This window comes from Ricinus communis, chromosome 2 (assembly GCF_019578655.1).
Source record: "Ricinus communis isolate WT05 ecotype wild-type chromosome 2, ASM1957865v1, whole genome shotgun sequence".
Taxonomy (NCBI): domain Eukaryota; kingdom Viridiplantae; phylum Streptophyta; class Magnoliopsida; order Malpighiales; family Euphorbiaceae; genus Ricinus; species Ricinus communis.
In genome coordinates this window covers 1,098,776-1,113,065 of record NC_063257.1, presented here as the reverse complement: position 1 = coordinate 1,113,065, position 14,290 = coordinate 1,098,776, and the positions used below count along the sequence as shown (strand labels likewise).

The window sequence follows — 14,290 nt, the reverse complement described above, 5'->3', positions numbered from 1 at the left end:
TTTGTATTTACATAATTCTTTCACGTGGATTATATTTTTCAATATTTACTAATTTGTTATATTGAGAATAAAGAAATTATGAAAGCCTTAACTTTCTGAACAAGTTTTCTCTTTGGGTTGTCCTATCTATTCAGCAGTAGTTGAAGAATTATTAGGTTAATAGAAGTGATAGGCGATCAATTAACTTATCCGATTAACTAATTAGGTTAGTGTGTGTTCAAGTCAAAAAGGGCAGAAAAAGGAAGGGCAGTGCCAGCTAATTAAGATTAATTAGGGTAATTAAGTAGTCTTATCCCTTAAAAGAGCCAAGAAATGCGTGTGGGGCATATGATATGGCATCTTTCTTAAGTTCGGAGTCATATCTTGAGGAACAAGGCATGCAATAAATTGTCAGGTATTCATGGGTTATGCTTCACTTCACTTCACTGTTTAAAAAGTAATTGAATTCATTACCCAAAAAATGGTTCATGTTTTCAAGTTTTGGAATAGAAACCCATCAGTAACGGCACCTTCAATGCTACCATTACATATTTATTGTCTGCACATTTTCTGTCTTTCCACACCATTAATGACTTTGCCCATACACACTTGACAGTTGTCCCCTCCACTTCTCCCGCATTCAAGTTCCTCTTCTTCTTTCCATTCTTTTCTTTTAGTTGATTAATCATCTTATCTAAGTTTTCTTTTTTATTTTGTTTTTTTAATGTTAGGCAGAAACCAAATATTTATAAATAATTTTATTATACATCAGGCCAAAAAATTCATTTTGTTAATATTTACTATTTAATATACCATGACTGTTTTCTTTTAATTATTTTGTTTTAATATTTCCTTATTCATACTTTTCTTTTTAAGTATGATATCAATGTTTAAAAATCACTATTATTATATCAATTAAAAAGTAATATGATTGATGTTAAAATTTTAAGAAGTTTTCACATAAAATCTTTTATTTATAATTATATATTTAACGATTTTAAATTTTAAATAAAATTTTGAGTTTAAATTCTTATTTTTATTTATAATAAAATATATTTTTCACTAACATTATAAATGAATGATGCTTTCAAGTCTTTTATTTCATTCATGGTATTGTGTTATTTTGGAGAAGAAATATTTATATTATTGTATTTGTGTGTCCAGAAAATTAAGAAAAAAATAATAAAAATATTTATATTTTTTAAATTTTTATTAAAAATACAGTGTTAGCTTTTTAATTTTTACTATGTAAGAATATAAGAAATATAGTTTTTAATTTTTTTAAATACGATTTCAATTATTTCTTATTTTTCTTTAAATAATAAAAAATTCAGAAAAAATAATATTTTCTTAAAATATTTACACAGCCAAACAATATTTTTTTTTATTAATTTTAAGATGTTTTTAAAAATTTATCTCAGAAAAACGGATGGGGCTGTAAATGTAATTATGATGTGGAGGTAAAAAAAGAATTTTAAAAATATGAAAATAATAAAGGAGGAGTGGTTAGATAGGTAGCTGGCAAAAGGGGTTTGTCTAGGTCAGCCCAACCGCAATTGCAAATACCATCCTTTCCTTTCCTTTCCTTTCCTTTCTTTCTCAAATTTCCATCATCAGTCTTTACAAATACCATTTACCAAAAAGAAAAAAGAGAAAACAACTCCTAATTTTAATTATTGACATTTTGCTCTGTGTCTTTAGTCTCAAAAAATTAGGGTTAATTAGACGGTTTTTGAATTTCTATCTCTCTGTTTAGGGCTCAATTCTTCTCTTAGTTTGTGATGACTCTAAAAAGTTTTGATTTTAAGTTTAAAGAATCGAAACAAAAAGACATAGCCATTTAAAAGGCACTGCTGTTATTGAAGGACAAGGCTTCGCATTAGTTGTTGCAGTACTACAAATTCGGTGAGAAGATCGGGGCGGCAGTGAAAATGAGCGCCTCTCGGTTCATTAAGTGCGTCACCGTCGGCGACGGCGCTGTCGGCAAGACTTGCATGCTTATTTCTTACACTAGCAACACTTTCCCTACGGTACTTTCTCTCTCTTGTAATTTTTATTCTCGCGTTCTCTAGTCATTTTTTTCTTTAATGATTTATTCTTTTGTTTCATAGAAGATTTCTTTTAGAATCGTGTTCTTCGAAGCTTCTTTCAACTCTTTTTTCTTTTACTGTCAACATTATGTATACTATAGAACTAGGTTACTAATTTAATTTGAAATCTAATGTTAGGGTTTTTAATTTGTATGGTGCTTAGATCATTGTCTATGTTTGTTTTGTAATTTCTGGACCTTAAGAACCCTTAAATTCTTGCTCCTAAAGTTAATTTGGTACTTGTCGAAGCATAATGTTGGCTTTTATTAAATATTCAAGTAAAGATTGTGTTGCTAATTGATTATCACTTTATCTGGGTTTTTGATCCTGTGCCTTTTACTTTTAACACTTTTTCAAATTATTTAAAAGTTACTATTCTATTAGGTCTATTTGCATTACTTCATGCGTTTTGTTCTATAATGTTTCTAATTGTTCTTGTTTGCTTTTGCTTTCTTTGGGATATCAAACATTGGCTTGAGTGGGTAACTATTTTGTTGTGTTGTGATTGAAAACAGGACTATGTACCAACTGTTTTTGACAATTTCAGTGCAAATGTGGTTGTGGATGGGAGCACTGTCAATTTGGGATTATGGGATACTGCTGGTAATTTTGAAATTGTAGCAAACTTTCCTCATTCGTAACCAGGAGTATTTTTTCTTACTTCAGGACTTTTCTTTCCTTATCTCTTTCTTTAGGCCAGGAGGATTACAATAGATTAAGACCTTTGAGCTACCGAGGCGCAGACGTCTTTATCCTTGCATTCTCTTTAATCAGCAAGGCCAGCTATGAAAATGTTGCCAAAAAGGTTACCTCATCAATGGCTTTTGTTTTTTCTTTGACATAATGAGATCCTGTAAAACACTGTGCTTGGTGCTGATAAATTGTCTGCTGGATTTCATTTCAGTGGATACCTGAACTGAGGCATTACGCACCTGGAGTTCCAATTATTCTTGTTGGAACAAAACTTGGTAATGTTTTAGCTATCGGCTAATCTTCTTTATGTAACTGGTATACCTGAACTTGTTTGTACTTAATCTCTTGCTCTGGATTGGAAATGGATTTGGTCTGTCAATAGTACTTTTAAAGCAAAAAGTGACAAGGGCTAGAGATTGAAGCTTGTAAGAAGTTATTAGCTTATGGCATGCATAGAAGGATTCGGTTGCAGTCTTGTTGCTTATCTTTGGAACTATTGTCTCTTAACATAATAGAATAGAGAAGAAAGATTCATGTAACTGGCCTTAACCAGTTTTTGACTGAGTCCTAGTTGATTAACTTCAGGTTGGCTCAGTAAGATGGTACTTTGAATCAGGTCTCGGCTTGAAAATGATCTATGGTTGATTATCAGTATGTGCGCCCAAGCTCTTACATGGATGAGTTATTGCTTCCTTACTTTTCTTTGAGTATTATGCTTTACATAACTGCTTTTCTTGCAATAGTGTCGTCATTCCAAAAGGTTTTTATATCATATCTTTTTCAGTGAGTGGGGTAATTCATGTGATTGCACTATAAATATCCTTAACTGATGATGTCATCTTTAGCTTACAACTGTTGCAATCGTGGTCCTTCTTATTGGCAGACCAAATATCATAGAAACTGTTCATTCTGCATGTGCACTTGTGCATATGCTTATGTAGAATGCCTGTAAAGCTATTATTTTAGCATCAGTGAATTTATTTGTGGCCAGTCTTATTGGAGCTCAATGCTTTTGAGGATTTGAATCTCTATTTTCATCAGAACCATTGATACCTAATTGATCAAGACGCAAACTAGCTTGTTAGTTTTGACACTGTTCTGCTATTTCTTGAGCTAAAGCTTGCCTCACACCTCCTATTATTCCATTTGCAGATCTTCGGGAGGATAAGCAGTTCTTCATTGACCATCCTGGTGCAGTGCCTATAACTACTGCTCAGGTAGAAATCACAAGAGTTCAGTCTTCATTTTTTATTTTTCTTGCTTTTGCTTTCTTTTTTTTCCTCGTCTAAAGGTAGATGGACAGAGAAAACTTGCTAGAACTCCTTCCCTTATCATCATCTTCTATAATTTATTCTTCTTGCTTTTGTTTTGTCGTGAAGGGAGAGGAGTTGAGAAAACTTATTGGAGCTCCTGCCTACATAGAGTGTAGCTCAAAATCGCAACAGGTATGCATATAGTTCTCATGGACCAGAGAAAATATGTTTATGACTCTGCTACTGATGGCATGCATAACATATTTTATTTGCAGAACGTGAAGGCAGTTTTTGATGCGGCCATCAAGGTAGTTCTCCAGCCCCCAAAACAAAGGAAGAAGAAGAAGAAGGGACAAAAGGCTTGCTCCATATTGTGATGATCTAGGTTTAGGTTTGACACAGAGAAGCTGACCTTTCAGCTGCTCACTGCAGTCATTCATCACTGTGTTTCATGTCCTCGTGAAGAAGCAGGAGACCTTGTTGTATAGTCTTGACTGACATTCTAGGGAGTTTCTCTGAGAGCATCAGTTCGTTGTTGCTTTAATCTCATGATCTGTAATTGTACTGTATTTCTTGTTGAACATGAACCTTCATTTGTTTTCCCATGTCTAAATTTGTTTTCATGTATTAACCAGATTTGTGAAAGGTATCTACTACTAGAGCACTGTTATTGACATGATTGTGGTTTTCTTTGTTTAGTGCAATTGATTGATGTTCTATGTTTGGCACTTTAGAAGGTTTTACCCTAGAAGATTCTTTTGTCAATTGTTTTTATCCTTCTGTTGGAATTTTTATCTATTATTCGGGAGGATGATACTTTTAATTTTTTTTCTCCAACTTCTTGCGTCATGTTGAGAAATACTACAACTCTGGAGTAAAAGAGGCATTGTTGTATCTGTTGAGAATGGTAATTAATTTCAACAGGCTCGGTTCTTTTATCTATTTTGAATATTTTGTTTCGAATTGGTTATTTATATCAATTATTAGCTAATAAATGATAGGAAGATCTTGTCGCAATCCCTCGACTGAGAAATAAGGAAGATCATACCTTACCTCGTCCGGTTTGTCTATTTTCTTGTTTTATTTTGAAGGGCTTCAAAATGAGATAGATGTTTTTTGGTCCTATGGTGATTTTCTCGGAAGGCAGCAGCAGGAAATTAAGAGTTGTAATACAATCATATATAATTTTTTTATTGAGTAAATCCAATGCGCAGTACATGAAACCTCTGCATACACCAGAAACGGAAGGACGACAAATGAGAGACACGAGGATGTAAAGAACCTATACACCATAGCCCACCCTGTTCAACCAGTTATTTTCTGGGACTTTCCGCACAATAATGGACAAAGTTACACAAGTCTGAATCCCGGAGAGACGAGAATAAATTGATCCGATCAAAGAAAATTTTCAATTTAAAATTGGAGACGTGATGCCTTTTTCCTATCCCCATAAACTTCCCTTTCTTCTCCTCAAAAAGTTAATACTGCAGTAGCAGATTATACCAGAGTCCGACAATTCCTTCCACCAAAACCCAAACAGCTTGTTTAAGGGCATTCAGCTTTTAATACACCTTCCTCCACAAGCAAGTCACACCTTGATGGGATCGTATTTCTCACTCATAATACCACCTTTTTGTTTCTGGAACTGAATATACCTAACTGTGCTAGCAAAGAAAGCATTTGCAGCTGAATCTGGGGTTGTAGAGTCACTTTGCATTTCAGTATTTATTAATTCAATTAAGCTCTGAATTGCACCACTAGTAACCTGTGGGTTCCCTTTCTCAAAAAAGTATAGGTACCTGAAGCACATGCCCAGAAAACACAAATTATATGTATCGGGGAGAAGCATGGTAATGCCAGGTTTCAATTTGCTGGCCCAAGTTACTCACTTGTTCAATATTTCTACGAAGAGTATAACTGGTCCACTGCTACCTCTTGCAACATTGGCCATTTGCTGGGCAGCATTTGCAATCCTCAACGCCCGCCTCAGGCAGAGCAGGACCCTGATATTACACAGGGTATCAATAATTATTAAGTAAGAATTATCTAAGTCAAATCATTAAGCAAAGAGGCAGGAACCTTTCTCCATCCTTGATGCCACCCTGATCATCCATCCAAAATAGATGTGAACAGGCATAAACTGCTCTGCACTGATCAGGTTTCTTCAACAGCTTTGCAGAATACTGACCAAGAGAAATAAAAGGAAGCCATTCAAGGGTTTGACAAAAAAGAATTGGAATAACAAAAAGTCATGCGATAAGCAAGCGCAATTACTCCAGTGGCCTTGTGTGTTAATGTATCCCTGTTCTCAACACCAAATACATTCATCCTTTGAAGTGTACCAATAATTAGATGTATTGCAGTCAGCTGGGCCTTGGAGTCCTGAAAGCAAGAAATAAAAAAATATACCAAATGCTAAAAAAACACTAAATTAAATAACAAAATCTAATGTTTAAAAAAACAATTCTTATATCTATATCGAATTCGAACTGCCATGCTATTATTACTTAATATTTATATTTCAATATTTCATATGGCGAAGGCATAGTTTTCTTTTTTCTTTCAAGGTGGATATTAGAGTAATTAAACAAATTAGAAAACAGAAATGCGATCCTCTGCTACTAAGTATCAGAAGAGATTTTACCGCAATTTCTTCTTCATATAACACAAATGCCTGAGTGAAAAATTCATAAGCAACTGGCTCAAGATCGCAGTTATTTGCAGCCTGATAAAGAAGAACAATAGCAACAGACTTCTAACTTAGAAATGATAATATTCTATCAAACAAAAACCAAAAAGAAGAACAATTGTAATAAACTTTTTTTGCTTTAAGAAGCGCTGATAAAGAAAGAACAATAGCAACAGACTTCTAACTTAGAAGTGATAATATTCTATCAAACAAAAACCAAAAAGAAGAACAATTGTAATAAACATTTTTTGCTTTAAGAAGCGCTGTTAATTATGATAAACTGTACCATAAAATTTTGCTAGTTAAACCAGAATATGGCTTCCCAGAATAGATCATCAAAGATTTTTCCATGCATGTGGGTTAGGTGGGTATGCAACTGCATGTGTAGGCTGCTGCACTGCGGGCAAGCAGACAATTAACAGTTAGCCCTGGTGTGCAGGTGATGGACACATGTTTGTGCAGATGTATTCCACAAGAGTGGATAGGCTGGTAAGCATGAATATATGTGCAGGCACCTGTGCTTGAGTAGGTCGGCCTCCAAGAATATAGGCGTGTAAAAGAACTTTTTGCGCAAGCATGCACAAGAGTGGGTAGCAAACATTTTAGTTTGCTTTTAAGAAACTCCGCAATGAATATTTTTGCTGTACTATGGCATACCTCAGCACATTGTAAATACAATCTTAATGCGAGCTCAGGCGATGGAACAGATGAAAGAGCCTCAATGGTCTGATAAAAGTAGATAGTATCAATATAAGCACCAGGAAGATAAATTAAATAGGCAAGCAAGTATAAATAGAAACTGAAACAGAGAAAAAGAATACTTAAATAACGTTGGAAAGAGACCATGAACCAAGAGAGCTCACATGCTTAGTATCTAAGTACATGTATAATTAACAGCGGAATTTCAGTTCATTCAGAAAACTGAACATGTAATAGTTAAAAATGCGTGCTCCAGAATTTTCTATTAGAATCATATATAGATGTATGAAGACATACGCCAGTATATGATGTAACAGCAATTAGAGAACACTCAAACCAAGTTACCTGATTTACGAGTTGAAAAATCTTCCTAGGTGTCGGAGGCAGTTCTTCGCCCACTATATCTCCATCCTGACCTTGCAACTGTCTGACCAGCTGCAAGCAACATACAGAAACCCAGAGAATGATCCAGTTAACGGCATTTTCAGTTGCAACTATTATGAATCTGCAAGACTCAATCCTTCAACTGCTTTTAATTTAATCATAAATTAAAGTTAAATGAAAACAAAGAGGCACCGGGGAGCAAGGGCATATAAGAATACCTATTAAAGCGAAATCATATAATGCGCATGCTACATCCTATAATTTTTCTTTCTTCATGGAATGCATGAAGATAAAACATAAGTCTATCTTTCTTTTTGATGCAAATGTTCCTAGTTCTGCAAATATCAGAAATCTGACAGCCATTTTCTACAGGATAAGTTGGATGTCCCCAGCAATAGTATATCAAATGAAAGAAGTTTGAGCTTGGCACTTTAGACACACCTGAACCCTAAAAATTTTACTTCATAAAGTAACCAATATTGGTCCGTATCACGAAACAGATTTACATTATCAGTTTTTGTTGCAAAATTGTGACGTTGCATTACTAAAACCATGTCAGATAACTGACATGATGCAGGAATAGTGGTCATCACTCTAGAGAACTATCTTGTCTACAAGATGAGAGTCACAAGTAGACCACAACAGCTGTATCTTAAGCCTCTGAAACATTTGCCTCCAGAAAGCTATAAAGCTTTTCATACCTTAACTATATGGACACAATAAAAACAAACACACATATATTGTCATGTTTTACTTGTTAACCAAGTTCTGTCTGGGCCTTCAGCCATTGGGTTTTCAAATTGATTGATGCCAGTGTATAATCTCACTAGTAGATAGAAAGATATGTAACCTTAAACTACTGCTATCTGCTGACAAACATACAATCAGAACTGAAGAGGAAAATCCACCAAGGCCTAACAAAGGAAGACACATACCCTTAGTGCAGAAAATATGAGAGGAGGAATTGTAAAAGGTAAGCGTTTTGGTCCTCCAGCCATTATATGCTTCCTCACGGTACATATAATCTGTATCAAAAATTTACAAAATAGTGAAGGATCAATTCATCAAAAGGTGACCAACAGCCTCAAAAACATTGAGAGAGAGAGAGTACGTAATGGATATATACTCTTTGGTGATTAAATTTCAGTAAAAGAAACTGAAAGAAAAGAACTGGACAAGTATTTTGAGGGATTCAAGTCAACAATAAAGAAGTTATTTACATGCAAAAACCTCTAACCTCCTACTTACCTTCAACATTTCCTCTGGATCATTATTATAAAGCATGTGTATAAGGCGAGCAACAGAGTCTTGTTCTTCTTTGAAATCCTCCTCATCTAGCTATTGGTACATATAAAGATCACATAAAAAAGGGTTATCATGCTAAGGTATTTGGAATAATAGAGGTCAGAGTTATGCATATCAAAATGATACAAGGCAGGCAAACAAAAGAATCATAAGCATTCAAATCTTCACAAAATGGAGATTTACTGTAAACATCTTTCAGTATTCACCTCATCTACCATAGTTCCATCCAAATCCTTAATGAGGCCTTTTACCAATTCAAACAACACTTCAACCTACAAAAAGAAAATAGCATCCTTACCACATCCTCAGAGAACCATGTTAGCTGTACTTTATATAAGCAGAGGTTGTCTACCTTATCAGCACTAGAAATACATGTATTATTTTTCATAATGCTTTGAATGATAACCATTGCCATGAGCTTGTTAGTTTCATTATCAAGGCGGTCCATGACAAGAGGATAATTTGAAAGAGTCAAGGCAGTGACAGCATTATTGTATTTCTCTAATGGAGCACTCAGAAGTGCAACTATTTGTTTTGTTGCTCTGCTGTCTTCAAGCTTTGGCTTTCCAGAAAGCTTCTTCACACATGCCCCCTATAAGCAATTTAATATAGATATATCGTTAGTGGAAGATTTCCCATCACAATTATAAAGCATGGAAGCTCAAAGTGGATGCTTCAGATGCTGCAAATTTGACTTGACCAGAGTACAGAGTTATACACATGTCAAAACCAAGCTGGGAAAACTTATGGGTAATGAAAATGCATCTTACATGCATATACTGAAAGAGCATACCAGCACTAGATCCACATAATCCAGCCGATCTGGATGTACATAGAGTGTAAATGTAAGAAGGGATGAGTACAATGTAATGGCTCCAACAATTGGCATGTCTGTCTGAGCTTCTATCACCTGCATGGAATTAAGACTATCAACAAAATATGAAAATAATCTCCTTTTCTTAATCACACATATCAAAGTGATCAACCATCATATTCGCTCCCTTCTGTAACTTAAGTATTAATATACTATTCAGTTTTGTTTTATTGTTATACCTTTGCAGTAGCCCTTGGATATCTGGAATACCAACTTATATTAGCAGAAGGCTATTCCATAATAAGCATAACACCTCCGAAAGCAAAATCAGATAGCAACACAAATGGGAGCTGATTTATAAAAATCTAAGTAGCTATAAACCTTAAATTGCCTAGTAATTTCTCTGTGGAACTTTAAATGATAAATTAAACATTAAACAAGAATACATGCACGTAAGCCCAATAAAAACAAGCAAATGGCACACAGTTGAAAGAATCAATTTTCTTAGACTGGGTTTACCTTCCCTATAGCACTGCTCAACTTAGTGAAAGCTTCTACTTGCAGGAACTGGGATAAAACCTGGAAAAGGAAACCATTATGAATGAAAATGTGAAAGCACATTATGTGAGGGTAGCGAAAAGATGACTCACATCTTCACTTGAGGCAGCATAATTAGATAACCTCTCCATCAACCGTGATAGCACTGTCTTAACATCAACTGCTGGCTGCCAGATGGGGACAGAGAAACATGTGTTATCAGCATCCTACATTCAGTTCATTCCTTGCACCCACAGAACAAAACATACAAAAAAGAAAAGGACTAGAAAGTGAAAGAGAATGCAGCATTTGCACTCCTAACACCATGAAATTAATAAGCCAACAATCTACCTGAAGCTGAGGACAAGCACCTAATAATGTGTCAAGGGTCTGCAAGTGGTACTCATCTGGAAAAACCTGAATTATGCAATCCATCAGATAATATTGTGCAAGCTCATCTTTACAGTTAACAACCTGCATCACCATATTTAGATGCACATTTGAAAAGCATCAGATACTATTATGCAGACTTAATGACATCACAGTTTTCTCAAAAGGAAAGTTTCAGAAAACCTAAACTATACCTGCTCTAAAACTCTGGGAAGAACAGTGTCTCTGTATATTTCAAGATCCACGCCTTCTATTTGACTAAGAACATGGAGATTCTTCCCTACCTGACAAGAAAGAACAAAGGAACGCAGTTAGTTTCTAATACAAGTACATTACAATAATGTTTCTCCACTAACAAATAGAGCATCAGTATTACAAGATCACGTAGCTCGCTTCTTTCCTTGTCCTGCTTCTCTCTTACCCGACCAGGTCCCTGCAGACCAGAAAGCCCAATTGAAGGCCTCAACTCAGGATCACCAAAGAGTATGAATGATCACAAGCACCAAAACACCTGTATGACCAAAAATCATGCACTCATGATTTGTTTTACCTGTATGGCATGCAAGTACTGTGGTGCTATGAATGGCAAAACATAAATATACATGAGTCAGACAGATAAATATCAAACCTGATACTGCATTCGAACCCAAAGTTTATTCATCTCAGTAAAGTTTTGCAGCACAAACTCTATAGCATCCATGACCGTGCCAGCATCTCTATAGAAATATGTCATCAACATTAAATGCTTAGCGCAATATTTAGAGAACAAAGAGAAAGAAAGTAATAAACGCGAAGCAATTGTGTTTTAAATGGAAGTCTCATTGTTAAAATCTATAAGACAGACAAAAGAAGCATCAATACTGACATAATCAGTTGATGGATTGCAGTTTTTAACCCTGAAATGGAAGAAAATATCATGTTACACTGAGTATGCCAACTTACTTAACCATATTAACATTAGCAATAGTCCCATGTGGCAATTTGAGTAAAGGATCGTTGTGACTGAATCATTTAAGGGACTAGCCAACGATGTTCAAAAGAGAAACTTTTAGAGAAATTATCCTAAAATCATAATCTAAGTTAGAGCCATAATTGATGGTTGGAAATTCAAGTACTATAAGTTACTATGTTTGTTGGGCATAAACAAAGTGGAACCTGCCATATTCAAGCCACAAAACATACAATTGAAACAGTTGAATTCTTGATTTTAACAAGTACATCTCAAGAAAATTAATAATAATAAGATAAATAGAGCAAAAGAAACGCAGTACCCTTCATACTCAGAACCAATATCAGGCAATTTATCTCTGCTAACTTGAGCAAGGTAACTTCTAAGAAAGAGTCCACGAATTGGATGTTGAACACCACGACACATTTCGACAAGATCCTTAAGCACATCTTTTGCCGGTGCCTCCTTTGATTTAATGTAAACTGATCCTACCGTACATAGCAGATACCTGTTAAAATATTTCATTCAACCATTGGTGTGTATCTTTAAAGAACTCAAACAAAAAATTGCTTAAAATGAATCATATTATTATCTTTAATCACTCACAATCTAGGCAAAATATTTCCAGCATGCTGCACTAGCTCATATAAATCTACCACGGAAACGCCGTGTCTACTCTCGTCCTTGAAAAAGATCTCCAGCTTCCTTAATTCATCAAAAGCTCTCATATCTAGAATTAATTGAATTTTTTTTAAAAAAATCAAGTAAACAATCACGAAATTGAGAGCTAAATAAATAAAAGTAAACTAAACTAAACAAAAACCAATTTATACATAGGTCGTAGTATTTGTGAGGAGAGAGTTTTGAAGTTCGGAGCTCGGACAGCATCTGAGCAGAGTATTTGAGGGCGTCTCTGAGATTGTTTGAATCCTGAGATTGAGAATTGAAATGATAGAATATTTAGGGCTTTAGATTTTTACAAATTAATAAAAATAGAGCTTGAAATGAATTGATTGGATACCAGAGCGCGATGCATGTAAAAGGCGTTATGCTGAATGGCAGCGATTCCTTCTGCAAGCCATTTCTCTTCATCTTCTATGCGGTCTAAGATCATCTTCTTTCTTGTATTGACTCCCTCCCTACGCTCTGCTGCTCTGTTCAACAGTTTAGAAAACGTAACATAACTTTTTTTTAACCCTTCTATATGAATACTGATCTTTTTTTTTATCTGTTACTATTATGCTCAGCCGGAAATGCCAACTGAAAGATAGCAAAGCAAAAGTGGTTATACTTTTAATTTTCACTTTTTTAATATTATTATTTTCTTTTTACCAGATCTAATTATTGGGTTGGCTTATATGGTGCATGGCTGGACCAATTGTATTATATTGTGTTTCCATTACCTCGAGTTATTTATTGGAAAAAAGGATTCTAACAAATATGCTTCTTGTACAAGTTGATTTATTTATTTTTTTTAAAAGAAGGAATCAATTACAAGTGTATCCAACACCATAGTTTTAAAACTGTTATAATTTAAGATTCATACTCTTTTTTTAAAACAAAAAAGAAACTACTATTCTAATCCATTGACTTGTAGATACTAAAAATAAGTTATATCTGAATTGTAATAACAATACTATAACTTATATATTGTGCTTTAGTTTATTTATTCATCATAAATCTTTTATTTATATATATACTATAATTAATAATAGAGAAGTAGGTCACGTTATTTGTCCTCCTGTAGATTTAATCCATGATGTAAGTGAAAGTTGAATGGCGGACTGGTGGTAGCATATTTATTTTTTGATGACCCAAATAATCTGGATTTTGGTTTAATGGCCACACACACTCTAAAATAAGTGCTGCTTGTACCCATTATCCAAACTAAGGTTTAGACAGTGAACTTGGTAGGTTAAGTCCAATCCAGCCCATTTCTAACTAGAAAGAGACAGAGGTCCAGTGACCGCCTAATTCATTTGTAATAGAAAATAATCAAATCAGCTTCTCAGCGCAACGTGCGAACTCTGGATTACAAACAATCCATTACCGCAGCCGCCATCATGACCAAATAGAAATGTGAATTAAAAAATCTCAAATTTTCAGCTGACAAATGACAATCAGGTATGCTTGTTGCATCACTTTAATTTACTATACCCAAGAAATTAAAATTCAAAGATGATTCTTGACAAAGACCTCCACTTTCAGAATGAATCGCGTACAGAGTATTACTCCTTTCTCTTACGTTATGCTGCCATTCTTCTTTAAGACTAGTCCTAAAAGGTATACTATATCTATTTGGAATGTTCCTATATTTTTTCTTTAAAAAGAAATGTTTGGTGGATTTGGATAAAAACTAAGAATATAAATGGTCAAACATTCAAAAATGACCAACCTCCGTGTTAGGCTATCCTTCTCGTTCAAATTCAACATGTTTAGTCATATGGCCTACTGTTCCTGGATTATTATATTATTATTAGATTTTTTAATAGTACTTAGCTTGTCTTT

At 34.5% G+C, this 14,290-nt stretch overlaps 2 protein-coding genes across 5 annotated transcripts; one reads left to right on the top strand and one right to left on the bottom strand.

Annotated features, from left to right (window-relative positions):
* The first annotated feature begins 1,505 nt into the window (after positions 1 to 1,505).
* LOC8274692 (rac-like GTP-binding protein RHO1) lies at positions 1,506 to 4,691 on the top strand. The gene is made up of 7 exons (XM_002510519.4): positions 1,506 to 2,009; positions 2,585 to 2,672; positions 2,765 to 2,874; positions 2,974 to 3,037; positions 3,915 to 3,979; positions 4,142 to 4,207; positions 4,291 to 4,691. The coding sequence occupies exons 1-7, from the start codon at positions 1,911 to 1,913 to the stop codon at positions 4,390 to 4,392; spliced, it is 594 nt and encodes a 197-aa protein (XP_002510565.1). The 5' UTR covers positions 1,506 to 1,910; the 3' UTR covers positions 4,393 to 4,691.
* A 488-nt stretch (positions 4,692 to 5,179) lies between these two features.
* Positions 5,180 to 13,091, bottom strand: LOC8274693 (vacuolar protein sorting-associated protein 35B-like). Of its 4 annotated transcripts, none has more exons than XM_048370696.1 (22): positions 12,804 to 13,090; positions 12,616 to 12,712; positions 12,389 to 12,512; positions 12,105 to 12,290; positions 11,462 to 11,549; positions 11,210 to 11,266; positions 11,028 to 11,117; positions 10,795 to 10,860; positions 10,557 to 10,631; positions 10,426 to 10,485; positions 9,886 to 10,002; positions 9,445 to 9,684; positions 9,299 to 9,364; positions 9,036 to 9,125; positions 8,723 to 8,812; positions 7,749 to 7,838; positions 7,362 to 7,430; positions 6,660 to 6,740; positions 6,290 to 6,397; positions 6,095 to 6,198; positions 5,905 to 6,018; positions 5,180 to 5,814 (listed from the first exon to the last, which is right to left on the bottom strand). In XM_048370696.1, the coding sequence occupies exons 1-22, from the start codon at positions 12,894 to 12,896 to the stop codon at positions 5,604 to 5,606; spliced, it is 2,316 nt and encodes a 771-aa protein (XP_048226653.1). In that variant the 5' UTR covers positions 12,897 to 13,090; the 3' UTR covers positions 5,180 to 5,603. The 4 variants fall into 4 exon arrangements, with proteins under 4 accessions (XP_048226653.1, XP_048226652.1, XP_048226654.1 ...); XM_048370695.1 differs by having other exon boundaries at positions 10,795 to 10,917; positions 12,804 to 13,087; XM_048370697.1 differs by lacking the exon at positions 6,660 to 6,740 and having other exon boundaries at positions 10,795 to 10,917; positions 12,804 to 13,091.
* Between the last annotated feature and the right edge of the window lie 1,199 nt (positions 13,092 to 14,290).